Here is a 14,012-nt window from a genome sequence, read left to right as displayed (position 1 = left end):
ATTGAGGGATACAAAGTGACTATATATGTGGGAGAAGATTCTAGGGCAGGGTAATACCACCTAGATCATAGGCCCTGTATCCTAGGAAGTTAACCACTACTACATAAATAAATTAGCCAGAAAATGAAAGCTAGGCAACTTACCCCTATCTCTTCTATCTAGGCCCCCAAAGGGCTCACAATGAAGGTGGAATAGAGGAAAGGGTAAACACACACAAAGACACAAGCCCCAAATACTCAATAATAATCCTCAATAGTTCTCATTTCAGTTATTCAAGAATCATTTCCTATACGTAATATCACTGCCTATTAGACATCTCTATGTCAAGACATCTCAGATGCAAAGTGCCTAAAATTATCTTTTCACCTCAAATGCGATGTGTTTAAAGTCATCATCTTTCCTGCTCTCCAACTACAAACCTCCTGACTTGTTCCTCTTCCCGTGTTCCCTATTTGGTTAATAATACTATCATCTACCATCTTATACTGATCTATAGTTATGCAGTTATATTTTTCTGCAACGTAAGATATTTTCTGCAATTCACATTGTGCTTGTTATATTTGGCCTACTGCTTCAGAATCCCAATTCTGATTTTATCATATAGTCTAATGCCTCCCAGCTTCAATAAAGGAGTAAAGAGAAAGGGTACTAATTTTTGAGTACCTTCTGTGTGGAAGGTACTTAATTAGGAAATTTGCTGTAATCTTCACACAACAACTCTGTGAAATATTATCCCAATTTTAGAGATATGAAAATCCCAATGTTTCCTGCAGATAGGAAACTAAAAGTCAAAGGAGGTGACTCACATACCTAAGGTCAGAGAGCTGGTAAGTGATGAATACAGGATTTGAACCAGGTCCATCTAAATCAGAAGCTATGATAACTATTTATAAACAGAAAGCCAATTTTGTCAACACCCCACAAGAAAAGGACTTGCAAGCATGACTGAGAATTTTACCTCATATTAATAGCCATACCCAAACCTCTATTTCATGATCTTGTCCCTAGGATCTCAGTGACTTTATGAGATACACTATTAAAATCCTGATTATTCTTCTAGAAGTTTTATCAGTAAAAAGAAAATGAGCCCACCTAGTATGACTTATCCTTAGCAAACTCATGCTGGGTCCTGCTTCCTTTTCTCAGCTATTACCTACCCTTCTTAACGATATTTAATCTCCAAATCTATGTGAGATGGGGGCATACGAATAAATAAGAGGCAATCAAGAATCAGAAAGACATTCCAAATGAAACTAGCTTGAGAAAAAAACATTTCTTGGAGCACCTGGTTGGCTCAGTCAGTTAAGCTTCCTACTTTGGCTCAGGTCATGGTTCACAGTTGGTGAGTTTGAGCCTTGTGTTAGGCTCTGGCACAGAGCCTGCTTCTGATCCTCTGTCTCCCTCTCTCTGTCCCTCCCCTACTCATGTTTTCTCTCTCTCTCAACATAAATAAATATTTACAAAAAAAATTTACAAATGAAGACATTCCAGTATTTCTTATATTTTGTGAGTTCATAAAAGTTTAATCACTTACTTAAAAAATAAGTAAATATTTGGTGTTAGATTGTCCAAACTCTGGTAACAGAATAATTATTTTCTTAGAATTCTGTTCAGATATAGTTAATAAAATATAAAAATAAGTCTATTTTCTATTTGACTTCAGCCACGTTAGGAAAGAAAGACAAAGGAAGTATTTAAGGGGAGAAAAGGCATTAAAGGAAAATTAAGTCAAGGAAAGGAGAGATCTTTTATCTAGGTTACAAAAAAAATTGTTTTAAGTATACAAATTGGAGGGTATTATGCTAAGTGAAATAAGTCAGGCAGAGAAAGACACATACCATATGTTTTCACTCATAGGTGGATCCTGAGAAACTTAATAGACGACCAAGGGGGAGGGGAAAGGGAAAAAAAAAAGTTACAGAGAGGGAAGGAGGCAAACCATAAGAGACTCTTAAATACTGAGAACAAACTGAGGGTTGAATGGCGGGAGGGGGAGGGGAAAGTGAGTGATGGGCATTGAGGAGGGCACCTGTTGGGATGAGCACTGGGTGTTGTATGGAAACCAATTTGACAATAAATTATATTTAATAAAATAAATAAATAAACAAAAAAAGCAAAAGAAAAATAAACAGAGTACACAAATGATGAGAAAAATGAAATACTGTACTTTTATCTCCAGGTAAGATGGATCGGTAAAATCGGTCCTTCTTTTTCTTCTCCTCTGGGTTTGGAGGCAGAGGTTTGGAACCGTGGTTTAGGGTTCCAGCATCTTTGCTGCCAGCTCCAATCATAGTGCTGGTGTTTCTCATCGGAGGGGCTGGAGGTTTGTCTTGAATGTCTAGGCCGTTATTTGACATCGTCACCACCACCAGCAGCTACTGGAATCAGAGAGAACAAAATAACTCTTTTATCATTTTCGTGCTAAAGGAAATATATATTAAAAAATTTTTTAAGTCCAAACTATACAACCCATCCTCCAGGGCCCAGCTCAAATCATTCCACTGCACACCATAACTACTGCTGTCTGATTCAGTCAACAATACTCAAAGATGTAATACCTACTCTGTGCCAAGCACTGCTGAAAATTCACAAGGTTCTTGTTTTTCTCTAAGGCACTGGAGAGCACAGAGAACCACCATGATGTCATTTAAAAGGCAGAAATTTGGCCCAGCTAAAATATGAATCCCAAACTAAGTGTGAATCCCAGTGCCACTTACTAGCTTTAGAAGAATTTCTTAACCACTTGGGTTCCGTTTATTCATTCATTAAATAAAACTGCTAACAGCATTCTACATAGTAAGTCTTTGCCAACCTTTAATCCTGTAGCTTTAGGAAATCATGTTCCCTCTCTAGAATGGACTGTATCACTACATCAAAAGTCAGTAAAGCTGCCAATTTTGTTAATAGTCTTATTGGAACACAGTCATTCATTTACATATTGTCTATGGCATCTTTCACATTCCAATGAGTTGAGTAGTTGCAATAGAAACTATATGCTCACAAACCTAAAATATTTATCCAGTCCTTTTCAGGAAAACTTTGTTGAAGGGGGAGTTCTAGCCCCCTTGGCCTAGATCATCTCTCCAGTAAATTTGACCTGGTTCTAAACACATGATGGCCAATGCAGTAACCATCCTGTCATATACGGTGTTGAATTCACTGGTAATCTCCAATGCTTCTGGTAAAGGGAAGGAATAAAATCTTTAAAGGGGAATTCCTATCATGGTACCAATAGTTTTAATGAAGATAGGTGTTTTTACCTTAAATAAGTAAGTGTCCTTGACAATGGACAGGCATGAATGTGTCCACAATTAATAAAGTCTCTCATTATTCTTCTAGGTTACGGTAGAAATTGTATCTCTAACCATGACTACTTAGAATATACATTCTGAAGGGCGCCTGGGTGGCTCAGTCAGTTGAGCGTCCAACTTTGGCTCAGGATATGATCTCACAGCTCGTGAGTTGGAGCCCCACGTCGGGCTCTGTGCTGACAGCTCAGAGGCTGGAGCCTGCTTCTGCTTCTGTGTCTCCCTCTCTCTCTGCCCCTAACCCCTTCGCATTCTGTCTCTGTCTCTCTCAAAAATAAATAAACATTAAGAATATAAGTTCCGTGGAGTAAAATACAACAATGTTTTAGAGACGAACGTTTCTAATTAAAAAACAAACAAACAAACAAACAAACATAAACCAACATAATAATCATCACAAGCTTTTTAGGAATACAGATGCCCTGTTTTGACCCCCACAAATTGTGATTTAGTATGACTGGGTTATGGTCCAAATTCTGTAATTTTAAGACTTAGTGATCCCAATGCCAGCCAGATTTGAATACCACGGCTGTAGATGCCAATTACATAAATACTATGAACAAAATTGAATCTTTTTTACATTTTCTAATAAATGCAGAACTAAATGATCACCTGCATCCATTTTGTCTTTTAATTATTTCTCCACATGCCATCAGTGATCTAAAATACAGCACTCCTCTACTTTAAAATCCATCACAAAAGCTAAAGTTCCTTACAAACTAAGCCATCACACCCGGACACAGCCCACATTCAAACTGTACCTTAGAAACCTCTATTCTCCTGATTTGCCAAGTAGTTTCTTACCCTCCTGCCAATGCTTCTTGTCAATGATTTCTCCCTCCTCTGACTGATAAAAATCTTACTCATCTTTCAGGGCCAAATTCAAGCTTTACCTCTTTGTGTAATTCATCCTCACCTACCTCTGGCAAACCAACTGCTCCTTACTTCTCTTTTTGAACAAAAGAAATCAAATAAGCAAGGACAATCTTATTAATCTATACTAACTCTCTGGGTAGTGTGCTTTTTATCCATTTGTTCCAGCTTCACTTTGCAGATTTGCCTTTGCTTTCCCTTCCAGCCCCAACTCAAGTTCCTCAGCTCCCCCAAAGAGAATTTCCACAGGCTCAGTTCTCAAGTGTACTTTCCTACTCTGGACTGCCAGTTCCAAAATTACACTCCCCACAGCTACCTGATAGCCTAAGCAGGCCCTTCCTGCCTTTCTGGTCCTTCAGCCAACAGTTTCATTGAATGTAACTCCCTTTGAGGGCTATAGCCCAAGATTATGCCAAGAAAGGCTTCATCACCCTTTTTGATACAGGGTTTTCTTCATTTCTCAGTTCTTCCACCATACTTGGAGAATTCTCAGGGGCAGCCCTCCATTTTCAAAATGATTCCAAATTATTAAAACCTAAAATCTGTTGTTGGAATACAATGCTTGAATCCTCTGTACCACATTCCAGCCTAGGTCACCCAGCCTATGCTTGAAAACTTCCAATTTTAGGAAATCTACAGTCTCAAAAGACAGCCTATTCTATCTTTGGTCACTTCATTTAGAGTTCTTACTTATATTAAGTTCTATCTATTTCACACTGCATTGCAATTATCTGTTTAGACATTTCCTCCCCATACACTCCCTCCTCTGCCAGACTTAGACTATGAACTCCTCAAGAACAAAGTTCAAGGATGCTTGGATGCTATGAACAAAAACTGTTCTGTCAGTTAAGCCTTGGACTCTTGGGACTCTTGATTTCAGCTGAGATGGAGCCCTGTGTCAGCCTCTACACTGACAGTGCAGAGCCTGCTTGGGATTCTCTCTTTCTGTCTCTCTTCACTCTTCCTTGCTTATGGGTGCACACACGCTCTCTCTCAAAATAAGTTAGTAAACGTTAAAAAAAAAAGAAGAAAGTTCAGTCATATTTATTTCTCAATCCTCAACACCAGGTCTGGAACAGAATATTCAAAAAGAATGAAATCTTGCCATATGTAACAACATGGATGGAACTAGAGTGTATTATGCTAAGCGAAGTAAGTCAGTCAGATAAAGACAAATATCATATGATTTCACTCATATGTGGAATTTAATAAACAAGACAGATGAACATAGGGGTAGGGAAGGAAAAATAGGATAAAAACAGAGAGGGAGGCAAACCATAAGAGACTGTTAAATACAGAACAACCTAAAAGTTGCTAGAGGGGAGATGGGCAGGGGATGGGCTAGATGGGGGATGGGTTTTAAGGAGGGCACTTGTGATGGGCACTGGGTGTTACACATAAGTGATGAATCACTGAGTTCTACTCCTGAAACCAATACTACACAGTATGTTAACTAACTTGAATTTAAATAAATTAATTAAAAAAAAAGAAAACTCAATAGGGGCACCTGGGTGGCTCAGTCGGTTGAGCGTCCGACTTCAGCTCAGGTCATGATCTCACAGTCCGTGAGTTCGAGCTCTGCATCAGGCTCTGTGCTGACAGCTCAGAGCCTGGAACCTGCTTCAGATTCTGTGTCTCCCTCTCTCTCTGCCCCTCCCCTACTCATGCTCTGTCTCTCTCTGTCTCAAAAATAAATTAAAAAAAAAAAACATTAAAAACATTTTTTTAAATAAGAAGAATACTCAATAAAGATTTGTTGAACAAATGAACAAAGAGCAAGTAAACAAATAAATGAATAAATAAAAACTACTTCTATTTGTTAGTCCTAAATCTTACCTCACAGCTATTCCAAAAAGTCTATTGCTTCTTCCCCAGACTGAACTTTAGATACTTGAAAACATCTTTCAAAACCCCCCAAATCTATTTTCTCAATGCTAAACACTGTCAGTACCTTCAACTACACTCACAGAACACAATTTTATATCTTCCTGATCCTTCCCTCTGAACTTACTTGGACTTAATGTTTCTATACTACTTTCCAGTTTCCCTGCAGCCCTCCAAGCAGTCTTTTCCTATGGTTCCTCCACCAGTCTTTACTCTCTTTACACTTCATAGATCCCCTCACTGGTCATTTTGTCCATCTACATTCAGGACAATAACTGGCACATGTTTAAAACTATGCCATTTTAAACTTTTTTTTTTTTTTTTTTACAGGAAAACAAGTCCAAAACATCAATCCTGAGGGGAGAAAGGAAAAGCATACTCAACTCTTAAATAAGGAGACCAAACACATCTTAAATCTTCTAACAGTCTGTGCAGGCCAAAGATCTGGGAGGATAACAAGCCCATGCCTTCTGACATGCTGCAGGATAAAGCTAGGTTCAAGGCCAACATTTAGAATGATCATTCAGATGGCACCCTTCTACCCATCCTAGAGAACAAACTGGTAATACAGAGAGGGGGAAAGATAGACTGACCACATTTTACCAATACCCCAGAGGCTTAGGGAGCCTAATAATTTATGAGAAACTAATTATACTGAAGTATTATGAATCAACTGAATGGCTCTATAATACATGCAGGATCACTGTGAGGTTTCAAAAAGGCCATTGGTAGGACAATATAATAAAAAGATGACTGGAGGCTAAAATCAAGAGACCTGGATTTAAGTCCTAGCTCTGCTATTTACTAGCTACAATTCTAATAAAAGTCCCTTCACCTGTGAGGGGCAATCTGTTGTTTCCCACTATGTAGTCACTAGACAGATACTGGTCAAGAAGGCAACCAAGGAAGGGAAGTGATTTGATGTCTCCTTTGCCATAAAAAGCATAAAGACATCGTGCTTGGGCAGAAAGAAGGGGAAGAAAACACTTTTCAAGTAGCCACTATGTGTAAGGTACTTTACATACTAGATGAAACTGGACAGGGACTGAGGGAAGAAGTGTGCACACCAACCGCTACTTCCTTCCACTTTATCACATCTGGATGCCACAGCCACAGTACAAAGAGCCAAGATACACATAACACCAAAGCCAGAAGCAACCTTAGAAGCCACCTAATCTGACCCTCTCATATAACAGATAGGAACACTGAGGTCCAAAACACAGAATGAAATTGCTTAAGATCGCACAGCAATTTAAAGGTGGGGGTTCCAATGTTTTCAGACTCTGCCAAACAATTTTCCAAATATACCTGACATAACTGTAGCGCCTTTGTAACTTTTCTTTTTTTTAATGTTTGTTTGGTTGGTTTGAGAGAGAGAGAAAGAGACAGACAGCACACAAGCAGAAGAGGGAGAGAGTGAGAATCCCAAGCAGACTCCAAACTCACAGGCTCCACACTCAACAGACTGAGCCACCCAGGCACCCTGCCCCTTCGTACCTTTTCTGACCTGAATTCTGCTACTCTTGATTTAGGTAAGTCAAATCTAGCCAATGGCAAATATACAACAATATAAACATGTTTGGGCTGGATGTGATTGATATTTACTAATGTCTTCCATGAGGCTAAGCATGTGAAAGTTATGGACACCTTTTGCTATCACTGCAGATTCTTCATTTAAGTACAATTCAAATCAATAAATTTTTACTGAGTACTTACATATAAGCTGCCATGTTGGAAACCAGGGACACAGAGATAAATAAAGGAATATGATCTAACTCTAGAGGTTCTCACAGTCTAGTAAGCAAGATAGACAGGATCTAGAAAAGCACAATGCCAGGCCACTTGTGAATAGTGCTGTAAGAGCAGGATAAGCAGTAAAATGTCAGAAGACACAAAAAGGAAAGACTATATTGAATTTAGGTGATCAGCAAGGCTTCATAGAAGAGGTGATGTTAAAAGGAGGGGCTTAAAGAATAAACAGGTCAGGCTGGTGGTCTTTGACTCTGGATTATTAGAACCCCCTATAAGCTTTTTAAAGCACCAGCCAAAGTACTTAGGGGGAAGTACACTAATATTTGCAATTTACTTTGAAATGCATTTAAAAAAATAAGATGGATTAATGAATGAACACAGGGATGTGATATACTTGTCCATATATAACTTATAATGAATGTGATAAAGCAAATACTTGAAAATGTTAATGGCAGAAGAATCTAGGTGGTGGGTATACATGTATTCACTGTAAAATTCTTCCAACTTTGCTGTACTTTTGGAATTTCTCCTAATAAAAAGTTGGGAGGATGGATACCAATGCTGAGCTCTGATTTAACTGGTGTAAAATAGGCCCAGGCATTGGTATAGTACCTGAACCAAACAAAACAGTCAATAAATAAATGGATGATTTTGACAGAGAATGATAAAGGCAAGTGCATCCCAGACCACAGGAATAGCAACCGTGAGAGTACACTGTGGTAGAACACAACATGAAAATGAAAAAGTAGGACACAGTGATCACAGAGAGCCTTTTATGTTCTGTAACACATACAGCACTGGTCAGAAAAATGGTCCCTTCTAAGCAGTTCTAGATCCATGCAATGAATGTCCCGTGTTAAAAATAAAAGATGACACTTGATTTAAAAAGGCTGTGGAGAGATGACAATGAAAAAAGAGGTGTTGCCTGGAGGAGGGGACCAGCTGCCATCTGTCTGCACAGAGGACTCTGCGCTGACTTGAGCTCACACAATGGGACTTGGAGTTTAGAAGAGTCCTCTGAACTGCCTAACAGGGTTGCTAAAATTCTAAAAACCAGTGTCCCTGCAAAACCTCTTGAACTAACTATCTTTGCAAATAGGATTTCAGCCATCATTTGACACTGACAGTTTAATAACCAGTAACATTCTAAAACACTTTGGAGTTTACAGAAAACATGGAAATCTATTTGGTTGGTATCATTTTTCTCATTCATTCATGCAAATATTTATTCATCACCTACTCTTTGCCAGGCTGTGCTAGGTGCTGGGGATAAAACAGTGAACAAGTCAAAAGAAGCAAAATGTCAGAGATGGTGCCAGTCACCCAGAGCCAACAGAGGCGGGGATCTGAAATGTAGTCTGTGTGACCAGAGGACCACCTCTTTTTCAACTACACCACATGTCACTGTTCACTCTAAAAGCAAAGGAATGGGCTAGATAACCTCTAATAATCCCTCAGGCCATTATTTAAAATGAAAGAGACAAAGGAAGAAGAGAAAATAAAACCTATTCCATATATTAACCACATCTGTCAGTCAACAACTCAAAGCAGCTGAGACTGGCATGACCAACACTCCACCCAGAACTGGGGAGTACTGCATGCCCTTGACACCTGGTTATGAGAATCTGATCTTTAATTAAATTGTGCCAGGAGGCTTTCTTTGGCAGGAGCCTGGAATGCTGCAGTCTTGAATTTGCTGAGGGATGTCCTTCTGACACGTCAAAGGCACTCCCGCTATGCAGCCTCCAGCCACTTGTTCTGGTTTAGCAACAAGAAAGCAACTGCTGAAGTAGCAGAGAGGAAAACTGTGGAGGCTGTTTCTGGGCTGTTAGGAAAGCTACTTTAATTTCTGACCCTCAGTTTCCTCTCATGTAAAATACACATAAGACTATGTACTTTATACAGGTATGAGAACTTAAAAAGCATATATAGAGAGAAGCACCTAGCATGCTACCTGGCACAAAATAGATAAATATCCATTCTTATCCCCCATTCATCTTTCTAGTTTCATCTCTATTATTCCCTAAACTTGTTCATTCCAACTCGATATTCTTTCATGCCCCTGCCTTTGCCCACACTGTTCTCTCTGCCTAAATGTCCCAACTTGTCTGCCAAGCAAACTCCTACTCATTCTTCAATACCCAGCTTGATTCACTTTCTCTATGAAACCTTCATAGAAACCCCCCTACTTCTATCCTTTCCCCAAAATTTAATAGCATTTTATACATACTTCTATGCAGCAGTTTCCATATAATCATAATCACCTCACCAGACTATGAACAAGCCAAAGGACAAAACTGAGTCTGATTAATCTCTATTCTCCAAGTCCCACCCAGCACAAACCTGGCACACATGAGGTAACTAGCAAAGGTTCACAGACTAAGCCTGCCTTGTTTACAAGAAAAAAACATAGGCGCTAGAAGGATCATGAAAAATCAGCCAGTTCCAAACCTTTATTTTATAGCTGGGAACCTGAAACCCATAGGGGTATGAAATTTCCCTAAGATCACTCAATGAAATAATGAGGACATGATGAGCCTCTGATTATTCTGATTCTCTTAAAAACACTCTCTTTCTACACTAATTATAGTTTGAGACAAAATGAACAAAGGACTATACCTGGAATCAGAGAGGTATGAGATGCAGCAAAATGAAATGGAAAAGGCAGAGAGATTTGGAGTCACAGACTTAAGGCAGCCATGCACCTTCACCCTTCCCTCCTCTCACCAATCAGATCTACATATCTTCCTCACTTCTACCACCTGTGCAGATAGCCACTAGAGTTACCTGCAGAAACTAGTAGCAAGTCTGATACCTCTCCCTACCATCTTGGGAAATTCCTGACCTGCAGTTCCAGTTAAGCTATTCTCAACAGTTAAGGATAAGCTTCAAACCATCAGACTTCACAATGGATGCCCTGAACTAAGAAAATCATCACTGAAACCTGAGGCCCATACAATCTGAGAGCTGAAAGGAACCTATATGGCCATCTGGTTCAACCACCCAAGGAACAATGAAATCTACTCAGCTGCCTCTTACATGGATGACCTTCTAGTCAATCTCTGCCTAAACATATCCTGTGATTTCCCACACTGCCACATGCTGCCTCAAAGGAACATTTTCTCTTGGAAGTGTTAAGAACCACAGCTTAAAAGTGGACTGCCCTCTCTCCTCTAAAAGATAATCAGGACTAAGTCAATCAAGCTTCCAGTGTCCATTTACTTCAGTCATCCTCAATCACCCAAAATCTTGTCCCCTACCTTTTCTGTATGCCCTCTAATCTCATCAAATTCCTCACCCCCTCCTAATTCTGGATCCCTTTCACTATTTCCTCTGTATCTTCCCATTTGTCATGGGCTAACTCCCCTTGCCTCCTTTTCTTAAAAGAAACCTGGCTATCACCTAAAAAAGAGACTTCAGCAGCCCTCTCAACTGGAAGCTATTTTCTCTCTCATACCCAACGTATCAGTGTTGTCCTTAACTTTTCAGAGCTATTTCCAAACAATTCCTTTCTCCTTGTAAAAACCTCTTTCCTTTGAGCAGCCTCCACTGGTTGCTATCACACTTCCGTCCTGCCTAATACTCACTTCCCGGTCACCTCACTCAAAGGCTTTATAGTTCCTTGATCAGTCTTCTTCTGTACCCCTCTAGTTATCATTCTAGGTGACTTTTACAGCCACAATGATAACCATTCCAACACTCTGGCCATTTCAATTGCAGACCTCCAGTCCAAGCTGGCCAATACTCCCATGATCACACCCTAGACCTTATCACCAAAATGTGCATCAACTCCAATATCTGGAATGAATCATATATACTCTAACACAATCTCCAAGCCATGCAGCTCACTTGCTCAAGAAGTTCTACTACAATTCCTAGACTTTCTATTGAGCTCTAATCCACTATCCATTAGTACCTCCAGCCTTCACTTCTCTTTTTCCTTAATTACAGTCCATAAAAATCACTCAAACATCAAAACCCATCAGTCCTCTAAAACTCAACAACAAAAATCCTAACAACTCAATTCAAAAGTGGGCAAAGGATCTGAATAGACATTTTTCAAACAAAAGGTATGTGAATGGCCAATAAGCACATGAAAAAATGTTCAACATCACTAATCATCAGGAAAATGCAAGTCAAAACTACAATGAGATAATACCTTGCATCATTAGGATGGCTACTATCAAAAAAAGAGAAACCAACAAGTATTGGTGAGGATGTAGAGAAATTAGAACCCTTGCTCACTGCTGGTGGGAATGTAAGATGGTACAGCCACTATGGAAAATAGTGTAGTGGTTCCTCAAAAAATTAAAAATAGAATTACCATATGATCCAGCAATTCCACTTCTGGGTATACAGACACACACACAAATGGGGTCTCAAAGAGACATTTGCACACCTGTGTCCATAACAGTATTATTCACAATAGCTAAAATGTAGAAGCAATACAAGGATCCATTGGCAGATGAACAGATAAGCAAAATGTAGTATACACATACACTCAAATATTATTCAGGGAAGGACAGAAATTCTGTAACATGCTACAATATGGATGAACCTTGAGAACACTATGCTAAGTTAAATAAGTCAATCACAAAAAGACAAATACTATATGATTCCAATAATATGAGATCTTTAGAGTAGTCAAAATCATAAAGATAAAAAGTATGATGGTGGCTGCCAGAAGCTGGTGGGAGGCGAAATGGAGAGTTACTGTTTAACAGGCCGAGTTTCAGTTTTGTAAAATAAAAAGAGTTCTAGGATGAATGCTGGTGATGGTTGCATAATAATGTGAATGTATTTAATGCCACTGACCTGTACACTTAAAAATAGTTAGTATGGTAAGTTTTATGTTATATACATTTTACCACAATAAAAAAAAAGGAAAAAGTAAGGGGAATTAGAATTTACTAAATACGCTACAATGTGCTCAAAGTTCACAATGGTATCACAGTCATATTACCATAGGAGCCTGTTAACACTGGGGTAGAGGCCAATGAACTGAGACTTAAGATATTAATTACAGGGGGCGCCTGGGTGGCTCAGTCAGTTGAGCATCCAACTCTTGATTTCAGCTCAGGTCACGATCTCATGGTGAGACATGAGATCAAACCCTGCCTCGGGCTCTGTGCTGGCTGAGGAGCCTGCTTAATTAAGATTCTGTCTCCCCCATTTGTGCACGCATGTTTTCTCTCTCTCAAAAAAAGATATTAATTACAGGCAAATGATGACTGGTTCTCAGTAAAATCTGTAGGACAATAAGACAGCTTATAACAGGCTTTCACTGTACATATATACTTTAAATAAATCTGATCAATCTAAACAAATCTGATTAAAACACACACTTGACACACAGAAAACAAAACAATCAATCCCTTTGCCTCCTCTCCCTTTCCAAAATTCAACTGGAAAAATCTCAGCTTTGGCATACCTGAACTCCCTCACAAATGTCTCTATACTGAAGCAGTTGAATGTCCTAGAGAACATTGCCTGATTGACTGCTTTCACTTGAAAATTATGAATACCTCCCTACATATGATTACCTTGCCTCAAATGAGCACTCAGTTGGGCTTCCCACTCACCCTTTCCCCTTTGCTGATGAACTCACCTTCTGTGAGAAAATAGAAATCTTTGCAGGAGAATTCCATCTTCCCACTCCCAAATCTATGTGCCTGTCTGCACCTGCATCACCCAGTTACAATGAAGGAAGTGTTCCTACTCCCATCAAAAGCCATTCTCTCTTTTCCCTCTACTCTTTTACTTGCACTCCCTCTCACCTGGAATGATCTCTTTCAGCTACATTAATCAACCAATCAATTAATCAGTCTCTCTCCCCCACTCCCTCTCTTTTTTAGATATATTCAGTCATTCAACAAATATTTATCAAGCATCTACATTATCCCAGTACTACTCTAGCTGAATAAGACAAAGTCCCCGTGTTTGTGAATTCTATGAACTAGTAAAAGAAGCAGACAAAGAAATAAGCAAATAAATATGCAATGTCAAATCCATAATGGAAATTAAAGAGTAATACATGTGAATATGGAGAGGAACAGGGATGGGTGGTATGTAAGACGAGATGATCAGGAGAGGCTTCTCTGAGGAAGAGACACTTAAGACCTGAATAAATGAGACAACTAATCTTAGTAATACCTGGAAGCATTTTAAGCAGAGGGAGCAGTAAGTACAAATGTC

General features: G+C 39.2%; 1 protein-coding gene across 4 annotated transcripts in view; it reads right to left on the bottom strand.

The window, feature by feature from the left end:
* The window catches only part of PAK1 (p21 (RAC1) activated kinase 1), a 152,711-nt gene that overhangs the window by 64,577 nt on the left and 74,122 nt on the right, over positions 1 to 14,012 (bottom strand). For 3 of the 4 annotated variants that reach the window (XM_042959496.1, XM_007078949.3, XM_042959497.1), the window contains exon 2: positions 2,168 to 2,378. In XM_042959496.1, coding sequence (XP_042815430.1) covers positions 2,168 to 2,357 — 190 coding nt within the window. In that variant the 5' untranslated portion in view covers positions 2,358 to 2,378. The remainder of the gene's footprint in view (positions 1 to 2,167; positions 2,379 to 14,012) is intronic. The other variant, XM_007078950.3, reaches the window with a different exon arrangement.

This window comes from Panthera tigris, chromosome D1 (genome assembly GCF_018350195.1).
Source record: "Panthera tigris isolate Pti1 chromosome D1, P.tigris_Pti1_mat1.1, whole genome shotgun sequence".
NCBI lineage: Eukaryota > Metazoa > Chordata > Mammalia > Carnivora > Felidae > Panthera > Panthera tigris.
The sequence above is the reverse complement of the archived record's forward strand: the minus strand, read 5'-3'. Positions and strand labels throughout refer to the sequence as shown.